Here is a 17,500-nt window from a genome sequence, read left to right on the forward strand (position 1 = left end):
TATTTTTTCCCAAAGTTAATTTTATACTTCCGAAAGTGCTTTTTTTTCATGACAGGAAGTGTTTATTTAGTATTTACATTACCGGGAGTGATTTTGAAACTCTTTCCGGAACTTTTAATTTCTTTTATTCTTGACTAGAAGTGATCGTTTATTTATTTATTTTTTCAATTATTTTTTTCCCAAAGTTGATTTTAATAAAGATATCTCCCATATCAAAAAATATTTTTTAATCGTGATTTACATTATTTGTTCGCTGATCTCGAATCCAGGCCAAAGTAACCGGAAATTGCGTCAAAATCATCAGCTGTGCGGCGCTTACATGTACCATGGTATAGTTGGCAAGTATACAGTTGTGAACAAGTTTTATGTAAGAAGAATTCGACGTTCGCTTCTGGGCTTTGCCTATTCCATATTATTCATACTTGGCACAAAGACAACACATGATGGTGGACATATGCACATCATTTTGTTTCGCAATGCGAGCAAAGATGGCCCGACTGGCAGCCATTTTATGTGATAAAAAATATACCGGGATTGAACATGTCCTAACCATTACTCGGACATGCATTTACCGATGTTGTTCAAGATTGGCTTACATGTGCATGTCATTTTTTTTCGAGATCAGATCCAAGATGGCCGACTGGCACCCATTTTGTTACTTAAATGTGTCTCCAACCATTTCTCAGACATGCACGGTCTGATTTTGTTCTAACTTGGCACAAGCACAGTGCATGATGGCACACGCTTGCATCTAACTTTATTTTGCGATCTGCTCAAAGATGGCTGACTGGTAAACTGGCGGCCATTTTCATTATCAATAAATATTGGCCAGCCCTTTAACTCCATTCAGCAAAATTACTAAAACAGGGGCTGCTGACACTTCATGTCTTTGTTTTTCATCTGACCGTTAAATGAGATTAGACGTAACTGTGCATTGCTATCTGAGGCACAGTCAGTCATATTCATCGACTCATTCACATCAAATTATATTTTGTTTCTTCTTTTTTTTTACAGCTCCTGATAATGTCTCACCTGCTTTGTTTGTCCTTTGGTCTTGAGTATTCGTTTGTTGTAAGTGTTCTTTGTTTGCATTTCATTTTCTACAGGCGGTTGCGAGTTGGACTTGGCACGTTTCTCACAATTGATGGAAGAAATGGGCGGTGTACAGCGAGTCAACGATCCAAAGAAGTGGGGGCGCCTTGCCGATCTCTTGGGTGTTCCACGATCTGCTCAAGACCGGTTAGCCAAACTTCAAGAGGCCTACTGCAAGTACCTTTTGTCGTATGATACTCTACCCATGGATGAACGAACTGCTTTGGAGCAGTCTGTTTTGGCTGAAAAGGAAAAGCTTCTGAGGGCACAGGATTGTCAGGTTCGGGTGCCCCATTCCTTTCCCGGTCGCATTTAATGGCTTGTGTGACATTGCTCATCATTTTTCCGTTGGAATAATGGCCAAAAGCCTTATGTTTAGGTGTGTAATTCATTAAAACCTTGATGGAATTTCAATATGGCAACTATTTTTTTTTACCTCTGCCACTGAAGGTAGCCGGAGTTTGTTTTCACCCCTTTGTCTGTTTGTTTGTCTGTGAGCAGGATATGTCAAAAAGTTGTGGACAGATTCAGACAACCTGGTGGACAGGTTGTGACGAGGACTAATTTATTCAATTTTGGTGAAGATCCATATCCATATTCGAATACAAGAGTTTCCAAGTGATTCTTCACCATTGAGAGACGGGGCTAAAAACTATATACTGGAAAGCACACTATCTCAAAGTTGTAGGCGAGTTGTGAGAAAGCTTGGTGGATGAGTTTGGTCGGTGACGAGAACAAGCTGATTAGATTTTGGTTCAGGTCCAGATGCAAATTCGGCCTATCAGTGGGATACAAAACTTAAACTGTTCAGCCTGGCAAAGGTATGCGCTCTACCAAGCGCCGTTGTAGTTATTCGTCCCCTACCGGTTTCACCAGAGGGGAGTATCGGTTTGCTGTCAATCTGTCCGTCCGTCTGTCACACCTGTAGTTTTTCAGACCCCCCCCCCCCCATACCTTTTAAACAATATTCAACTGAAACTTGGTACATGGCTTTATTATGATAACTAACAGAACAGGCTTGAGTTTCAGGGTGTTTCGTCAATTTTTCAGTTTTGCCCTTTTTGACTTGGAAAATGTACATAGTAGCAAATACAACCTGTCGCTTTGATGTCAGGAATATTAAGGTTGGGGGGGGGGACAAAGTGGGATGGAGCGAGGGAGGGATTGACAGAGACAGAGACGGACGGACGGACACGGACTGACAGAAAGAGAATGCGGGCGAGAAAGGGGGGGGGGGAGAGCGACGCCTCACCAAACACGTCTCTGCACTCCGGGAGGGGGGTGGGAGAGAGTAAGAGGAGGGGTTTGGGAGAAGGTAAGCGTGAGGAGTGGGGGTTCTGGACGTTTGGTTGGGGGGGAAAGGTTTCAACGAGTTTGGTGGAGAAGGAGGTGTGGGGTCCTACAGCATTGAACAAAATAGGGTACGATAAAACTCGTAATCGTAATCATCTCGTTCATTTTGCCTTCCTCACTCCGGAGATGTCCCCACAGAGAACCACACTGCGATATCGCTCTGGAAGCTTTAGCGCTCCAAGCAAGCACTTCAACAAAACAGTTGAATAAACTTTTTAAAATTAAACTTACTTACTCACTTGGATTTACTTGGATGTAGAGGCTGGAGGTGATGCTTATTTGGCCCTCATTACTGAGCTGATGCATGTATTCCTCTGGTCGCGTTGGTGACGTTTAATTTTATTACCTCCACCACCAAAGGTGAAGGAGGTTGTTTTCACCCCTTTCTGTCTGTTTATCTGTTTGTCTGTGTACAGGATACATGAAAAAGTTGTGGACGGATCTGGATGAAGTTTTGTGGACAGGTTGGGTGTGTGACGAGAATGAACGATTCAATTTTGGTGAAGATCCAGATCTGGATCTGCATCTGATAATTTTTTAAGTGATTCTTCAGCATTGAGAGATCGGGCTAAAACAATATTGTTGCGGATTCGCGCCCGCCGGCGTGCGAACGGCCACGTAACTCGAATCGCGGCACGTCGCCCACCGGACGGACAATCCCGTCGTGACCCTCTCGGACTAACGCCGGGAACTAGTCACGGGTGGGCCTTTCGGCCTCACCACGATCGTGCCAATTGGCCCCCCCGCGTGGGATAGGGTTGCTCGCCAAATTCGACCTACCTAAGTACCCACACGGAGGGTAGACCGGGCGATCGCACCTCGCCGCAGGTCGACTTCGGACACGGGCCACTTTAAGCGACCCGTTCCGTACTATCGGGATAACCAAGCGGTGTTATAGTCAACCTCGACGGTTCGATTAATTATTGGGCGTCTTTAGCCCACGACCAACCCTTTACGTGAAGTAAGAGGGAGATTCAATAAAGGAAAAGACGAAGCGAAACGGGAAAAACAGTTCAACATAAAGCACATTTATTCCGCGGCAAACGGAAAGCACACATATACAATTATACACCAAAAGCAAATGTAAAAATAGAAGAAACACACAATAATGCACAAAAAGCAAATATAAAAGAGAAACACACACTGCAGATCTACTACCGACTACCGAGCACACGGCAACACTTATACAGTTTTACTTCACAGACGGCGCCGACAACACATATACTCAAAGCAAAAGAAAAAGGGACCACCCTCCACTATGAGGGGGCAGACGGGCCTGGGGCCGAGACCGCGTCGAGCCTACCCGTCTGGTGATGAGCCGCAAAATGGCGGCGGCGCCCCGACTCCGCGGGCCTCGCGGACAGTGTCTGGAATGGGGTGGGAACGGGGCCCCCTTCTCACACTATCTCAGCGCGGGGGGGAAACAGGAGGGGGTTGTTGATGCTCGGGGGAATGAGGATATCTCGCTGGCTCGGGTCCCGCGACGAGCGTCTCCACCGCGACCTCGGTCGCGTTACCGGCCTCCCCTCTCCGCAGCTCCCCGACTCTGACACGAGCGCCCTCTCGACTGCCTTCGCCGCCGCCACCTCTCCAACTCTCCCACTCTCCACTCTTCTCAGCTCCGTCCAACTGCTTTCTCTGACTCTTCTCTTCTCAACTCTCCTTGACTGACTCAACTACTTTTCCCAACTCAACTGCCTTTTTGGCGAGCGAACGCGGCCCTTTATAGCCCCCGTGGCTTCGCTCCTTCACCTTCGACCCTTTACCTCTGGCTGGCTCCCCATTGGACAGAGGAAAAGTGGGCGTGAATGCTTTTTGATCCGCGAATCTGCATATAGCGATTATACTCCGACGCACCTGGAGGCGGGGCCAAATCGCCCCATGCTCACTGATAGGACGGAACAGAAGTGGGCGTGAATCGTTTTTGATCCGATTTCTTTGGAAAGGCTGGTGTTTTTGCACCCGCCGCTCGGCGCGCGCCCTGCACGAGTCCAGGATCGGTGTCCACAAGCGGCGTGGGAATGGCGGTGATGCGATGGTTGCGAGAGCGAGATGTGACGGCAAGGGTCGTGGCTGTTGTTGTAAAGCGGCGTTGCGGTTGGTGGTTGTTTTGTGATGGCTGTTGAGACGTGGTTGGTGGTGGTTGTGGTGGTAGTAATGGCGGCTGGTCCAAAATAAAGATAGTAAAAGAAAAACGGCTATCTAGAGGGGTCGCAGCCCGAATGAATGACATTTATTCCCTCTAAACAACGGGTTTGGGCCTAACTACACATATACTTACAGAGATATCTCACCTAAGGGACCTGAATGGTGGTTTGCGAATTTCGTCAACCACAACAATATATAGCACATATCTCAAAAAGTTGTGGACGGATTCAGACGAAACTTGGTGGACAGGTTGGGTGTTTGGCAAGGATGAATTGATTTCTATTTTGGGAAAGATCCGAATCTGGATCTGGATATGAGAATTATTTATTTTTTCAAGTGATTCTTCACCGTTGAGAGATAGGGTCAAAAACGATATAGTACTGTGTAGCATGATATTTCAAAAATGTATTGGGCCCGATGTTCTCATGGATCAGGCATTACGTGGCGGAAGTATTCACTCTGCCGAGTGACCTTTTATTTTTATACGAATCTATGTCGAAGTGACAGTCGTACAAGGACTGAAGATTGTACAAAAAGGGGAAACGTCAAAATAAAATTGCACATTTTCAGCGAGCGAGCCACCACCCGAGGGACCACATGACAATGCAGGGCCAAACACAGGTGAGTGGAGCCTGAACTTTCTTCAAGTCGATCGATGTATTCAGGGACGGTGCGAATACTTTTGCAGCTTTTATAACAACCAAGCAGCTTTTATAATGTATAGTGCTTGCCAAGTGGTTTAAGCACTCAAGCAAGCACTCCAATGAAACGGGTGAGGAACGGCTGGCTTGGCAAGTGATTAGGGATTGCCGATCGGTTATATAAACACCATACACCTGGAGATGCCCGGAATATCAAGCAATGTCCGAATTGGATAAATATACACCTTTTTTTTTAGCATCCGGCACTACTGCTCATGTCAAGAAAGAAGTTTAAATTTTGAAATTCACCTGAGATTAAAAGATTCTATCATTCGAGAGGTTATGGCATGTGCGGAAATTAAATCAAGCCACGAACGCTGGTGCCTCCAGGCGTTTATAAGCATTACAATGTATCCAGCGATTTTGTAGGTATGATGATCAGGCAATCAATGATATTAGTGAGGAAAGTTGGGGGTGGGGGGAAATTAAAAAACTTCATCGTTAAGAAACCGTTGCAGCCTGTTCCAAGTCAAGGCAGTGTTGAGCAGGACAAAAAGGTGCATTTACACCCCAGCGAAGTGACCAAGGATGAGCTAATTATAAAGGATAATTAATGCAAACACCCAATTTTCATTCATGCACTCCCTTGGAGTTCCCTTGGTATGCATGCACAGTTTTGAAGGCCACTAAGTATTTTTATGGAGTTATGGAGGAGACGCTGAGAGACGAGACACATTGACACACACTGACATTTATTATTATAAATTACACTGGGCAACAACAAAAAACATCTTTTCGTCTGCTACTAAGGGAAATGCAGGTGTCTTGGCTAAATCTGGGCGCTGATTTCAAATGTGTAGTCAGAATTTAGCCAGCACGTCAGATTTTGAAAATATGTATCTGTATTAATGATACGCAGCATGCTATATTAGATCCTTTATTATTGCAGATTGCCACATTGTACATGTAATATCAGTGGTTAATAATTACGTTCACGTCATATTTAGAAAACGATGATTGATCTCCATGTCTAATGCATGGTATACAAACCAAGAACACAAAGTAGTTGTAGAAAAAGAACTTGATGAAACATGAGAACATGGTAATCTTAGGAAGGGTGTAAACGTGATCAGGAAATCTTCCCCATTGTGAGTGATTCAGAAACAACACTTCAAGTTTGAACTCTTCCTTTCAATATAGTCAGAGTAGGCACTGTTCAGAAGTGTGTGAGACACTTGCTCTTGTGCTTGTTTTTGGAATTGGTCTTCCGTTTGGAGGAACCAGCAGTAATCACCCATGATGTTTGGGTTGAACCGGCCTTGATATCTAGTTTTCATGACCGAAATGTCTTGGTGGAACCTTACGCCATGCTCAATGCTCATTGCTCATCACTTACCTCATCCAGATTAGGTGGGAATAAATCAAGAAAAGAATGCATGAAGTGCATTTTAAGAGACATCCTGCAGCCCATTCGCTCATGGGCCTTTAGCATGTTGTCCACTAATTCCAATACTGTTCAGCTCTGGTTCCCAAGAAAGTTCTGCACAACCAACACAAATGCTTCCCATGCTGCAAACTCAAGTGGGTTCAGTTTATTTTTGAACTCAGGATCACACACCAGTTCTTGGATCTGGGGTCCAACGAAAATGGCTGCTTTGAGTTTAGCATCAGTTTCCTCTGTGACAAACTTCTCTCTGAGATATTGGAAGCCATTACCATCGTGATCCAATGCCTTTACAAAGTTTTTCATAAGGGTGAGGGTTAGTTAAAAATTGGAATGCTGCATGGAAAATTTTACTTAAATATTGATAGCTTGGTCAGTTTTCATCCATTTTTAATCATTTAAAGTGCATTCTAAAGCTCTTTTTGATGAGACATATTATTATACAACAGTTGTATTACAACAACAGAAACCAAAAATATTAAGAAAAAAAAATTATGATCACTCAAAATCACCTACCAGGACAAGCGACTGTAATTGGACCATATGATTAACTCAAAATCTTGACGCGTTGAGAAAATTCTGACTTCACATTCAGAATTGGCATACTCGATTTAGTCTAGAACATATGTTTCCACCCCAGTAGCAAAATCTTTGTCAAGTGATTATACATTGGTCGGTGTTCAGCTGCCTTGAGTACACCTCATTGCTTTACACCCATTGGCTGGGCATCTGGCCTGACACTACCCCAATGAAATCATGCACCTCCATTGCATGAAGCAGCACAGATTGATAGGCCTCAGGCCTTCAGCCTGGGTGTTCGTCAATGGCCCAGTGCAATTGGAATGATCCCAGGTATATAACCACAATGTATTATATCTGCACATAATCTGTATGCATGTTTTTGCTTCATGCATGTACATCAGGTTATTTTTAAATATGAAATGGGCAAAGCCGAGAAATGAACGAAACATGGTGGGTTAGAGAGTTTTTTTATTTTGAAGCTCTCGAGTATGCGTTAAAGCAAACTAATTTTTATCCCCAGTTTGTTGTCCTAGTTGTCTTTATTGGTTTCTAATCTACAAAATATATCGGTCAATGAAAGTTACTTTTCCTTTTATTTTGCGAAATAGACCGAGACCCAAACACGGTGCTTTAAAGTGTTTATTCTTCATTTTCTTTCCGGTATCGGCTCGAGCATGCGTTAAACGCAAACAATTTTTTAAAAATTATTTCCTGAACATTCATTGGGACCGGAAGGGGACATCTTTGCAAAGCAATTTTCGCTCTTGTTTTTATTGCTATCAATCTTGCTTTTATGACCATTCCTATTTTGATGTGTCAAAAACTTCTTTTTCAGAATGTGTTGGCCTTGCCCCGCCGTGGACGCTCTGTGATGAAGTCTTCCATGGGGCCCAGTAGTGGAGTTCCAAATGGAATTACTCGTCAGAACAGAATGAGGTTGAGGGCGGCAGCCAATGCATTGGAACATGAAATTCAGGGAAAATCCCATGATCATGATCAGGAAATTATTATGGGGAACAAAGATGATTTTTTAAAAGGTTTGCATGAATGCATTTTCAAGGTAATTTACTTTCCCTCAAATTTACATTTGATAAAGATTATTTGTTTCTTATTATTATTGTCCTACACAGTTTACAGTCGAGACTTTGTATTCTTTGGCGAAGTTGACTTTAAATATGGACAAAAAAAATGACCACTTGCTGTGCTTATGAATTACTGCTTACCTCTTTGTAGCTTGTGTGTAAAATTTGTATTGCAGGGAAAGTCTGTGTCATTAACCATGTTTTATCGGACTGCAAAAAATATCCTTGGAATGTGTTTTGCCAGGGATGAGCCACCTTCGAGCGAAGTCGAGGTAAATCGCTTGCAGCTTGAAAAATGCATCCTTTTACATGTTTTTTTGTTTTGTTTTTTTCTAACCGTTTTGTGATGTCAATTTGGTAGTGTCTTCAAAACGTCCATTCATTGGTTAATAGTAGCGAGAATCACAAGACCACCATGCATTTTCATTTCAATTCTTCAACTTTAATTCCTTACTTACTAAACGGCTATGGAGTTTTTTTTCAACTTTTTGAATCTCGTTTGTCAATGCAATGCTGTTGTTTCTTTTTCTTTTCTTTTCTTGTTTTTTTTTTTTTTTAGCAAAAATACTGGGATATTGTTGAAGACAGGCAGAAACACACGGCAGTCTATTGTGGGAAAGTCGACACACAAAGTTATGGTAGCGGTTTCCCTATTGGAAAATCTGAAGCCTTTTCCAGGTACTGATTATTTATGAATATGTGGGGTTTTTTTGGTTTTTGTTGGTTTGTCTTTTCCTCCTCATTAGTTCTTTTTTCAGTTGAACATGACACAATTATCAAGTATGGTTTCCAATTGAATGACGGTTTTAGCATCCAGTCCACACTGTTTACAAAGTGTTGAAATTTGGTACAGTGCTTCACGTTTCCCTTGGTTTCAGTTTGCTGAAAGTCTGTTGTTCTGAATCGTGTGATTTATTCATGTCAAGGGGAATCTTGTATGTGGGCATATGACTGAACTTTAGTGCAAGAAAGGGAACTTTTTGATTAAATGTCATTTTTAAAATTGCACATAGTATGTCAGAATGATTGTGGGATTATAAAATGGTGTGTCAGTTTTGGTGTTTTTTTTGTGTTATTTCTTTGTTTATCATACTTTCTTCTCCATTCATCTTTGCTTTATCACTATATCTGGTGCAAATTAGTCACTGAACTTGCTAGTGCTAACTTGAAGTACATTTAGCAAGGCTGTTTATTATCCTTTATTATCCATTATAAAGTGTTTAAAAATAAAGTATATTGTCAATGCAAGCAACACAGTTGAAAATGAACCTGTTTTCTTTTAAAGTTTTTGTGGACAGGAGATTATCAATTCTGGGTTTTTTCTCGTGAAGACTCGCAATTGATTGATCTCTTTCAAAAATTTTATGAAAGCTCTAATGGTTGAGATTACCGTTATAATATATATAGTATTTCGTTCACTCTGTCTGCCTACAAACGTCAGTCAGTCTGCGATCGAGAAACAGCTTAATTTCAATTGAATGTTATATTTTGAACACTGTAGAACATGAATCAGAAACAGGAACCTGCAGTTTATCAGAACTTTGTCTGAATTTGGCAAAATGTATACAATCTTGTCCTGAACACGCTTGCACACAGACGAGCAAGGTAAGTTTGTATTTTTAGTTTTTAAAAACTCGTCTGCCTGTCTTGCAGTCAAACAAAATTGAAAATCATTCTCAACAAGAAGCTTGCTGTTTTCAAGTATGTCGTAAAGGACACAAACAATTGGCATGAATAACTAATATAACATCTTACATAAAGTGGTGTAAAAGAAGGTACATCAACAGTGATAAATTTCTGGGAATTATGATTTTTAACTCTAGCTTTTAAAATCTTTATTCTACTTTCATTGAATTTTATATTTGAACACTGAAAAACACAAATCACCTTGTTGGCACTTTCAGCATGTGTACTTCCAGTACGGTTGAACAGTGTTTTGGACAAAATATTATGCCATTTCACGCCATCTCAACCAATCAAATTTTCCGCACGCACGCTATGCGTTGAAATATCGAGATTCAGACAAAATCGCAACTAGGAAATATAGATAGTTTTCAAATGCAAAGCAAGAGTTTAAAAGACCCTTCCTATGACCCTTTTCTCAAGACTGTGGGGAAAGGTGTTCTATGAACTATCTGGTTGTTCATGTGTTTTGACTGGCTCGACGATTTATTGCCTTTTATAAGTAAAACATGCTGTCATTCTCTTCTCCATGCTTGAAAATAGAACCCTCAAATTTTAGTTTGTAATTGCAAATAATGGAAAGGTAAAAACAGGCTGATCTTTCTCTCCCTTTCTCCCAAACAATCTCTATTGCCCCTCTCCCACCTCTTTCCCTCCCCTCACCCAGGCATGGCTGGAACCTGACTGTGCTCCCAAACAACCCTGGCTCGGTTCTTCGACACCTTGGTGCCCTATCTGGTGAAATGCCTAATTTTACCCTGCAGTTTTTAGAATATCTAAAAATGTTCAAATCATCTTCCTGTCAAGACTTTACATAATAATTTTGTTTCTTCTTTTACAGGTGTAACAATCCCTTGGTTAAATATTGGGATGATATTTTCTACCTCTTGTTGGTCGTGCGACCAAAACCTTCCTTGTATTGACTACTTGCATACAGGTGCTGACAAAATATGGTAAGTGAAGTTCAGAATATTTGGAGCATTTCAAATATCTTCTGCCAGAAAATATATTCAAATTCTATGAAAGGAGATGTTCTCATGGTGTTTATCAATGTGCAGGTATTGCGTGCCTGAAAGCCAGCGGGAAGTATTGGAAAAGGCAGTGCAGGACCTCGCTCCAATAAATGGAAAATCAAGTTTTGAATCGCTGCGGCACCATCTGGTAAATTTCTTGGTCATAGCCACTCGTTGCCATATTATTTGTCAATCGCCATCTATCACTGGCATGGACATTTGTACACACAGGTACACATACTGATGCACATGCACACACGCACACGTGCACACATGCACAACACATTGATCCATTGAAATTAATATGCATGCACATTGATATGCACACACGTTTTCAAGAAAGTTGTGCACTTAAATTTTAAACTCTAAAATTCCTTCTGTGTGCTTCATCCGTGTATTCACAACATTGCAATGTTTTGTTTGAAAGGATATCTCGGTGTTTGTTACTGATATTTTCTTTCTCGATGATTGCCCATATCCACACAGTTGTGCTTGGATAATGTTGCACTGGCCAGTGTGGTATTTTTCCTGAGCAACGTCAGTGCAGTCTTTGTAATCTCCTCACTTAACAAGGATTTCATTGCATTCGATAGCATTTAAATGGTGCATACTTGTAATGTATTTATCAGCATTCTTGCTCACCACGAGCAGATGCTCCGACATTTTATTAGCCCCTGTTGGAGTTGGTCAAAAACGGGGGTTTATGGATTGGGTCTTGTCCGTCCACAGCTATATCTCGGACACGTACAGATTTTGTTCAAACTTGTAACAGACAATACATGATGGCATACATATGCACATAATTTTTTCCACGATTTCATCTTAGATGGCTGACTGGCGGCCATTTTAGTTGTAAAAACCCCATGTTGAACACATCCTCAACCATTTATTGGACATGCATTTACCAATCTCGTTCAAACTTGGCACACAGATAATGAATGGTTGCTTACATATGCACGTCATTTTTCGAGATCAGATCCAAGATGGCCGACTGGCGGCCATTTTGTTACTTAAACGTGTGTCCAACCATTTCTCGGACAAGCATGGTCCGATTTTATTGAAACTTTACACAAGCACAGTACATGATGGCACACGTGCACCTCACTTTATTTTGTGATCTGATTAAAGATGGCTGACTGGTTGCCATTTTAGTTGTAAATAAATATGGGCTCGCCCTTTCACTCTGTGCCGCAAAATTAGTAAAACATGGCTAAGACATTGTCTTTTTCTCCTTGTTTTTAATGACATCCAGTGCTCGCCATGATTCTACAACTGTAAGGTTCTTTTGTTACATGGAAGGGGGTGGGGGGGTTCCATAGGTAAACTGTGGTAAACGGAGTATTGGCCATTTATTTCGAGTAGGTTAGATTGATATGTAACAAGGATCTGTCCGAGTAATTTGTTTGTTACACGTGACACTGAGGAGCTCCCTCATGCCCCACCCCCGGTAGCCCAACACGTGTGGGAAACCCGCCGGGAAAGGTCGGCCACGGGGAGAGGACCCCTGGCGACCATGGAAGGCCAATGGGTGACTCCCATCTAGCAAGATTGTTCAGAAAAGAGAGAGCTGTTGTGTTGTTAGGGAGTGAGGATGGGGAGTCCAGGGTTTCCTTTGAGATGGGACTTTGTGCTGTGGGCATATGCACATTGCTGCACCCCCACTGTCTGTTTCGGACCTTCCCACTGGAATTGAGGCCACACCTGCAGGTAATTGAGATACCACGGCCTTGCAGGGAATTACTGGTTTTGGTAATGGTTGTTGTTATTGTTGAGTATGAGAGTGGGAATGTTTCACTTGGTCCGGTGTGACTTGATATGTGCTATGGAAGGCAGGTAGCCTGTGAAATTGGAAAGGTAGTTTCACATTGGGTATTTGAGCTCAGTTGACAGCTGGAGCAGGTGACATCCACTGGGGGACATGGTCAATTAGATGGGATTGTTTGATAAGTTAAATTGTGGTTAAGGTAGGCCTGCTTGTTTGTTGTTTTTGGAACCCATTCTCTCCCCGTCCCAGGACAACGGAGCGAAGAGACAAGAGGGAAGACCATTGTACATCAATAATTGTACATTTTTTTTTTTAAATCATTGAAACATTGAAACAAAAGAGGTGGAGTGTTAAGAAGAGTAGGTGAGATAACTGTGGTTCATCTCCCACATCCCTCTAGTTTATTTGCTAAGTTAATGTGTGTGGCAGTAAGAGCTCAGGCCGGAATCTTGGATTGCTGACTGAGAACCTTGGTAGGTGCCTAAGGTTTCAGGGAGGAGGCTGTGTTGTGTGGAAGGGGGTGGGGATCCACAGCTAGACTGTGGTAAGTGTATTCTGGTCCATGTGTTTTGAGTAGGTTAGATTGCCATGTAACAGGGATCTATCAGAGTAATTGGTTTGTTACATGTGGTGCTGAGGCATCGTATGTAATTTATAGACAGGTTAGATATTAATTATGTATATGCAAAATGTCTTGTTTGTGGGTGGGGCTCGGTGTGGACTTCCCATGGCAGAGTCGCACATGTCACAGGTGTGCAACGAGGCTGATTATTATCTATCTGCCCTATTTGTGCCAGCCATGGTGACACAATGGGCTGTCGAGCCGAGAAGAAAAGATGTGCATTTGTTTTTTTATTGGGCCCGTCCCTGTGGGCGGGACCCAAGAGGAAGACTGCCCAGGAGGAAGAAAGGAACAGTGTGCATGTGATTCCAGAAGGAGGAGGTGGAGGAGCATGAATCGAGACTGGAGAGTCCACAAGAGAGAACGTGTGAAGGATCGTGATTTCATTGGAGAGAACAAAGTGCTCATGGAAAGGAGGATGGAGACCTCGCTTGGAGAAGAAGCCCCGTGTGGAATCGACCCAAGCTGAGATCACGCTGTGTTTTTGGAGGGCCTGGAGGAAAAAGGACAAAAGGGGACCACATGACTTGGTTGTTGAAGGCCTACTCATCGCTGGCCTTGCTCGTGGCCGTTTGACTTCTGTGCACTGTCGCTACTGGCTTTTGTCTCCCTCCTGATCTCGAAAGCAGACACCAATGAGTCCTGCATCCATCCTGCACATCATAGAGAAAAGGGAAGTCCCGCCTGCATTGTTGTGTTGTAAACGTGTGATCGATGGCGCCTTGTGGGTTTGGATTTGAGCTTTTATTTCTCACCATTGCATGTAAGTTTGCGTATTCCCATTCACCTCTGTCATTTGACTTGCTTGGTTTGTTCCATTTATTATAGCATCTTGTCGACCCTCTTCCCTCTACTTTTCAAAATATAATAAATCCTTTAAAAGGTTAGTAAGGCAGCATGTTTCAGCTCTCTGCTTTCCGTGTGTGTTTGCCGTCAATTTGGGTGACCGAGGAGAATGGTAAATCGAGTAATATTGAACGCAGTGGGTTAAAACCAGTTTTGGTCCATCCTTCCAGTGTCGGTGTTGATCAGTGTGGGCGTGGCAATATTTTATTCCACGGACTCTATGGCATTATTTGCATAATGAAGTAATGACTGGCAAATCCCCCCCCTTCCTCTTCCCCCCCTTCTCCTCTTTCCCTCTTTATTTATCCCCCCCCCCAACCCAAAAGGGGGCACGAGGTAATTAATGGATTGGGGCATTAAAAGAAACTGGCAACCACCACTTTATTTGGTCATACCACCTCTAAGTTTTCCACAGGTTAAAGTTTTTCATCATGCGGGTAGTACAATATTTATCTCTCCATGGAGGAGGGTGGTGTTCTTCAGAATAGTTGAAGGGATTTCTGACTATCGAGCTACATTACCATTAACCTCAAGACACTTATTCCACTTGTCTTTTGATGAGCACTTTTCCAAACATTCTTATAACTGCTCCTGAAGCTCCACAGAAAATGCGAAGTACTCTATTTGTTTTCTACAAATATATTGCCGCAGAGGCAAAATAATTGAACGATGCACCTTATGGCCGTAACCTGGTTCACAGTTTCTTGGTACTTATTGCCCATCTTTCGCAAAAGATATTTGCCGTTCATATAGAATTATATTTTATACTTTTGCAATCAGGGGCTGACAGGATGGCCAAGACGTTTGCACACTTGCTTCGAATCTGTCTATCCTGGGTTCAAATCTCGACCCAACTATAAACTGTCATCCTGGAGTTTTTGCAGCAAGGGTGATTCATCAAAGCGTGTGCCGTCCCTTGGATTGACATTAAATGGGTGTCCCATCTGCCAGCATTTGTTAAATGCCCGTGGACGTTCCGTCTGCCCGTGGACATTAAAGATCATATGGTGTCCTTCGCAAAGCGTAGGCGAGCTATTGCTGGCACCATAGCCAAATTCCTGCCCAAACTAGTAAAACGTCAGGCCTGGTCAGCTGGTTCGTGAAGAATCGGGCCAAGCTTCCCACGGCCGGGCCCCCCCCAAGAAGGGTGGGATAATGGTGAGTGTTAAAGAAGAACAAGATGCTTTTGTAAACAGCAGACAATTGGAGATACTTTTAATTGTAGGGAGACCATGAGCAATCTAATAGTTAAGGTTAATTCTCGGAGATAGCATAAGGGAAGCAATTGCATAATCTCTGCATTGGATCGCCCAGATTGATATCAAATATTTCATTTCATCTTCCTTTAATTGGTCCGTAGATCTCACCAGAAGCCTTGTGCAAAGCTGGGGTGAAGGTGCACCGTGTGGTACAGCGCAGTGGCCAGTTTGTTGTGCACTTTCCCGGTGCTTTCACTGCCAGTGTTTGCTGTGGTTACAACGTGTCTGAGGCAGTGCATTTCGCGACTGCACACTGGCTTCCCGGTGCTCGGGAAACGGCAATGGCAAGGAATTTGTTTTTTCACCCAAATTTAGCATCACTGTAATTCTGGTCATGTTTCCTGTGATGCATCCTCCACTTCCGTTTCTTCCTTTGAGTGTTTTAGACGCTCGTTCTCTTGCGTTGAGTGAATCCATTTTGGTTTCTGTGGGTAGGATATGAAGCGAGGAAGGGTGCCCAATCCATTTCCATTGGAAAAACTTCTCTACCTTGCTGCTGTTGCAGAGGTGGATCGTGAGGGCCTTCCGATACTCACTTACATCTCACCACTCCTGGAACTTCTCAGGTATGTTGCATGTGATTTGGAAGTCCAAGGGGGAAGCACGATATTGTCCGAATAAAAGTCGCTCTTGATGGAGGAGTGCGAGTGAACCTGAGGCGCGTGCTCGTAGGGACTGTGAGCTGCGTGGACGGCGGCAGCTGTATGAGGCAGGCTTACGATGCTCAGCTCGCTATGGTGGACAGGATGGACCTCCGCTCGGAGTGCTGGAAGTACGAAAAAGAGCACGCAAGGGTGCACCGCTTGAATCGCCAGAGCGCCGATGTCATACCTGCCAGCAACTTTGCTACCTGTCAATGGTTTGAATGTTTTTTTTCAATAAAATATATCACTTCTCAATTTATCTCTGTTTTGCATACCCTGCTCTTGTACATCCTGATGATTCAGTTTGCTTTGTTTGTTTTTACTTTGTTTTCATTGTTTACTTATTGCAACAGTACATTGTTGTAGCTGGAATATAAATCTTGCATTACATTTTAATTGCTTTGTCCAGTGAACCTCATCTTGTCAGGAGTGGCTTTTAGCAGCTCTGGCTAACCTAATGAATATATATTTTTTTGGACTCAATTTTATATACTGACCTACCTGTACTACCTTTTTTGTACTCCTTCATTTTATATACCTACCAACCTACCTGTACTACCTTTTATTTTGTGTCTTCGAAAAAACTATAACTTGAGGTACTTTTTGTTTCGTGTTTGTTATCACTCGTTCTCCAAATGTCGTTAATTTCCTCTTTTCAGGTAGTACAAGAAAGTGAAAACATCGTTTTTTGCTTAGAGTGTGCTCTGGCTTATGTTCGGGACAAGAAATCGTGCCATGGCCTCAAAATGATGTACAGATATGACGAGGTATGCTCATTGATGGTTGCTTTAATCTTCATTTGCTCCGTGTTTGTCCGACATAGTGTTGCTCTGGTTTGAGATCTTTTACGACACCCATTTGTCTGTTTCCTAAGGAGCAGATCAACAGTTTGGTGTACCAGGTGAGCAGCATTGCATCTCGACGTCCATCAGAAAAGCGGGGCACACGCTCCCGTCGAGGCCTCGGTCACGGCTCGCCAAACACCGGTGCCACTTTGCGTGACCGCGTCCCACAAGGCTGCACGATGAGCGATACGTTGTGCCCTTATAAGCCATAAATTGCTCTCCGAGAAACCAAATGGCTTGGGATGTCGCCACGAGTGCTTGCACGCTCGGCCCGAGAAGTGCCCGGTTCATTCCTTCGGCAATAAAACTCTTACTCATCCACCTGCAGGCAACATCAGGGAGGTATTTCAGTGCCTAAAGATCAGCTGCTGATTTTAGTCTTCATTCACAAGATCTTTCTCTCCCACCTTGGAAGCCTGTTTGATACTCAACTTGAATAATTGCAGAGCAAAATGCAGCACTCCATCGCACTATTGCACTAGACACAAAAAAAAAATAATAAAATTTTAAAACTCTAATTTATGAAAGATAGCCTATTGAG

General features: G+C 42.9%; 1 protein-coding gene across 5 annotated transcripts in view; it reads left to right on the top strand.

Moving 5' to 3' along the window:
• Positions 1–17,500, top strand: part of JARID2 (jumonji and AT-rich interaction domain containing 2) — a 142,452-nt gene that overhangs the window by 122,925 nt on the left and 2,027 nt on the right. For 4 of the 5 annotated variants that reach the window (XM_085891890.1, XM_085891891.1, XM_085891893.1 and 1 more), the window contains 12 exons: positions 1,107–1,372; positions 8,036–8,260; positions 8,459–8,554; positions 8,842–8,960; positions 10,633–10,703; positions 10,807–10,918; positions 11,024–11,126; positions 15,572–15,754; positions 15,906–16,036; positions 16,143–16,329; positions 16,774–16,881; positions 16,989–17,500. The exon at positions 16,989–17,500 is cut by the window's right edge and continues 2,027 nt beyond it. In XM_085891890.1, the coding sequence (XP_085748016.1) occupies positions 1,107–1,372; positions 8,036–8,260; positions 8,459–8,554; positions 8,842–8,960; positions 10,633–10,703; positions 10,807–10,918; positions 11,024–11,126; positions 15,572–15,754; positions 15,906–16,036; positions 16,143–16,329; positions 16,774–16,881; positions 16,989–17,171 (1,784 nt within the window). In that variant the 3' untranslated portion in view covers positions 17,172–17,500. The other variant, XM_085891894.1, reaches the window with a different exon arrangement.

This window comes from Eptatretus burgeri, chromosome 8 (genome assembly GCF_056783735.1).
Source record: "Eptatretus burgeri isolate ZD-2024b chromosome 8, Ebu_testis_v1, whole genome shotgun sequence".
Taxonomy (NCBI): domain Eukaryota; kingdom Metazoa; phylum Chordata; class Myxini; order Myxiniformes; family Myxinidae; genus Eptatretus; species Eptatretus burgeri.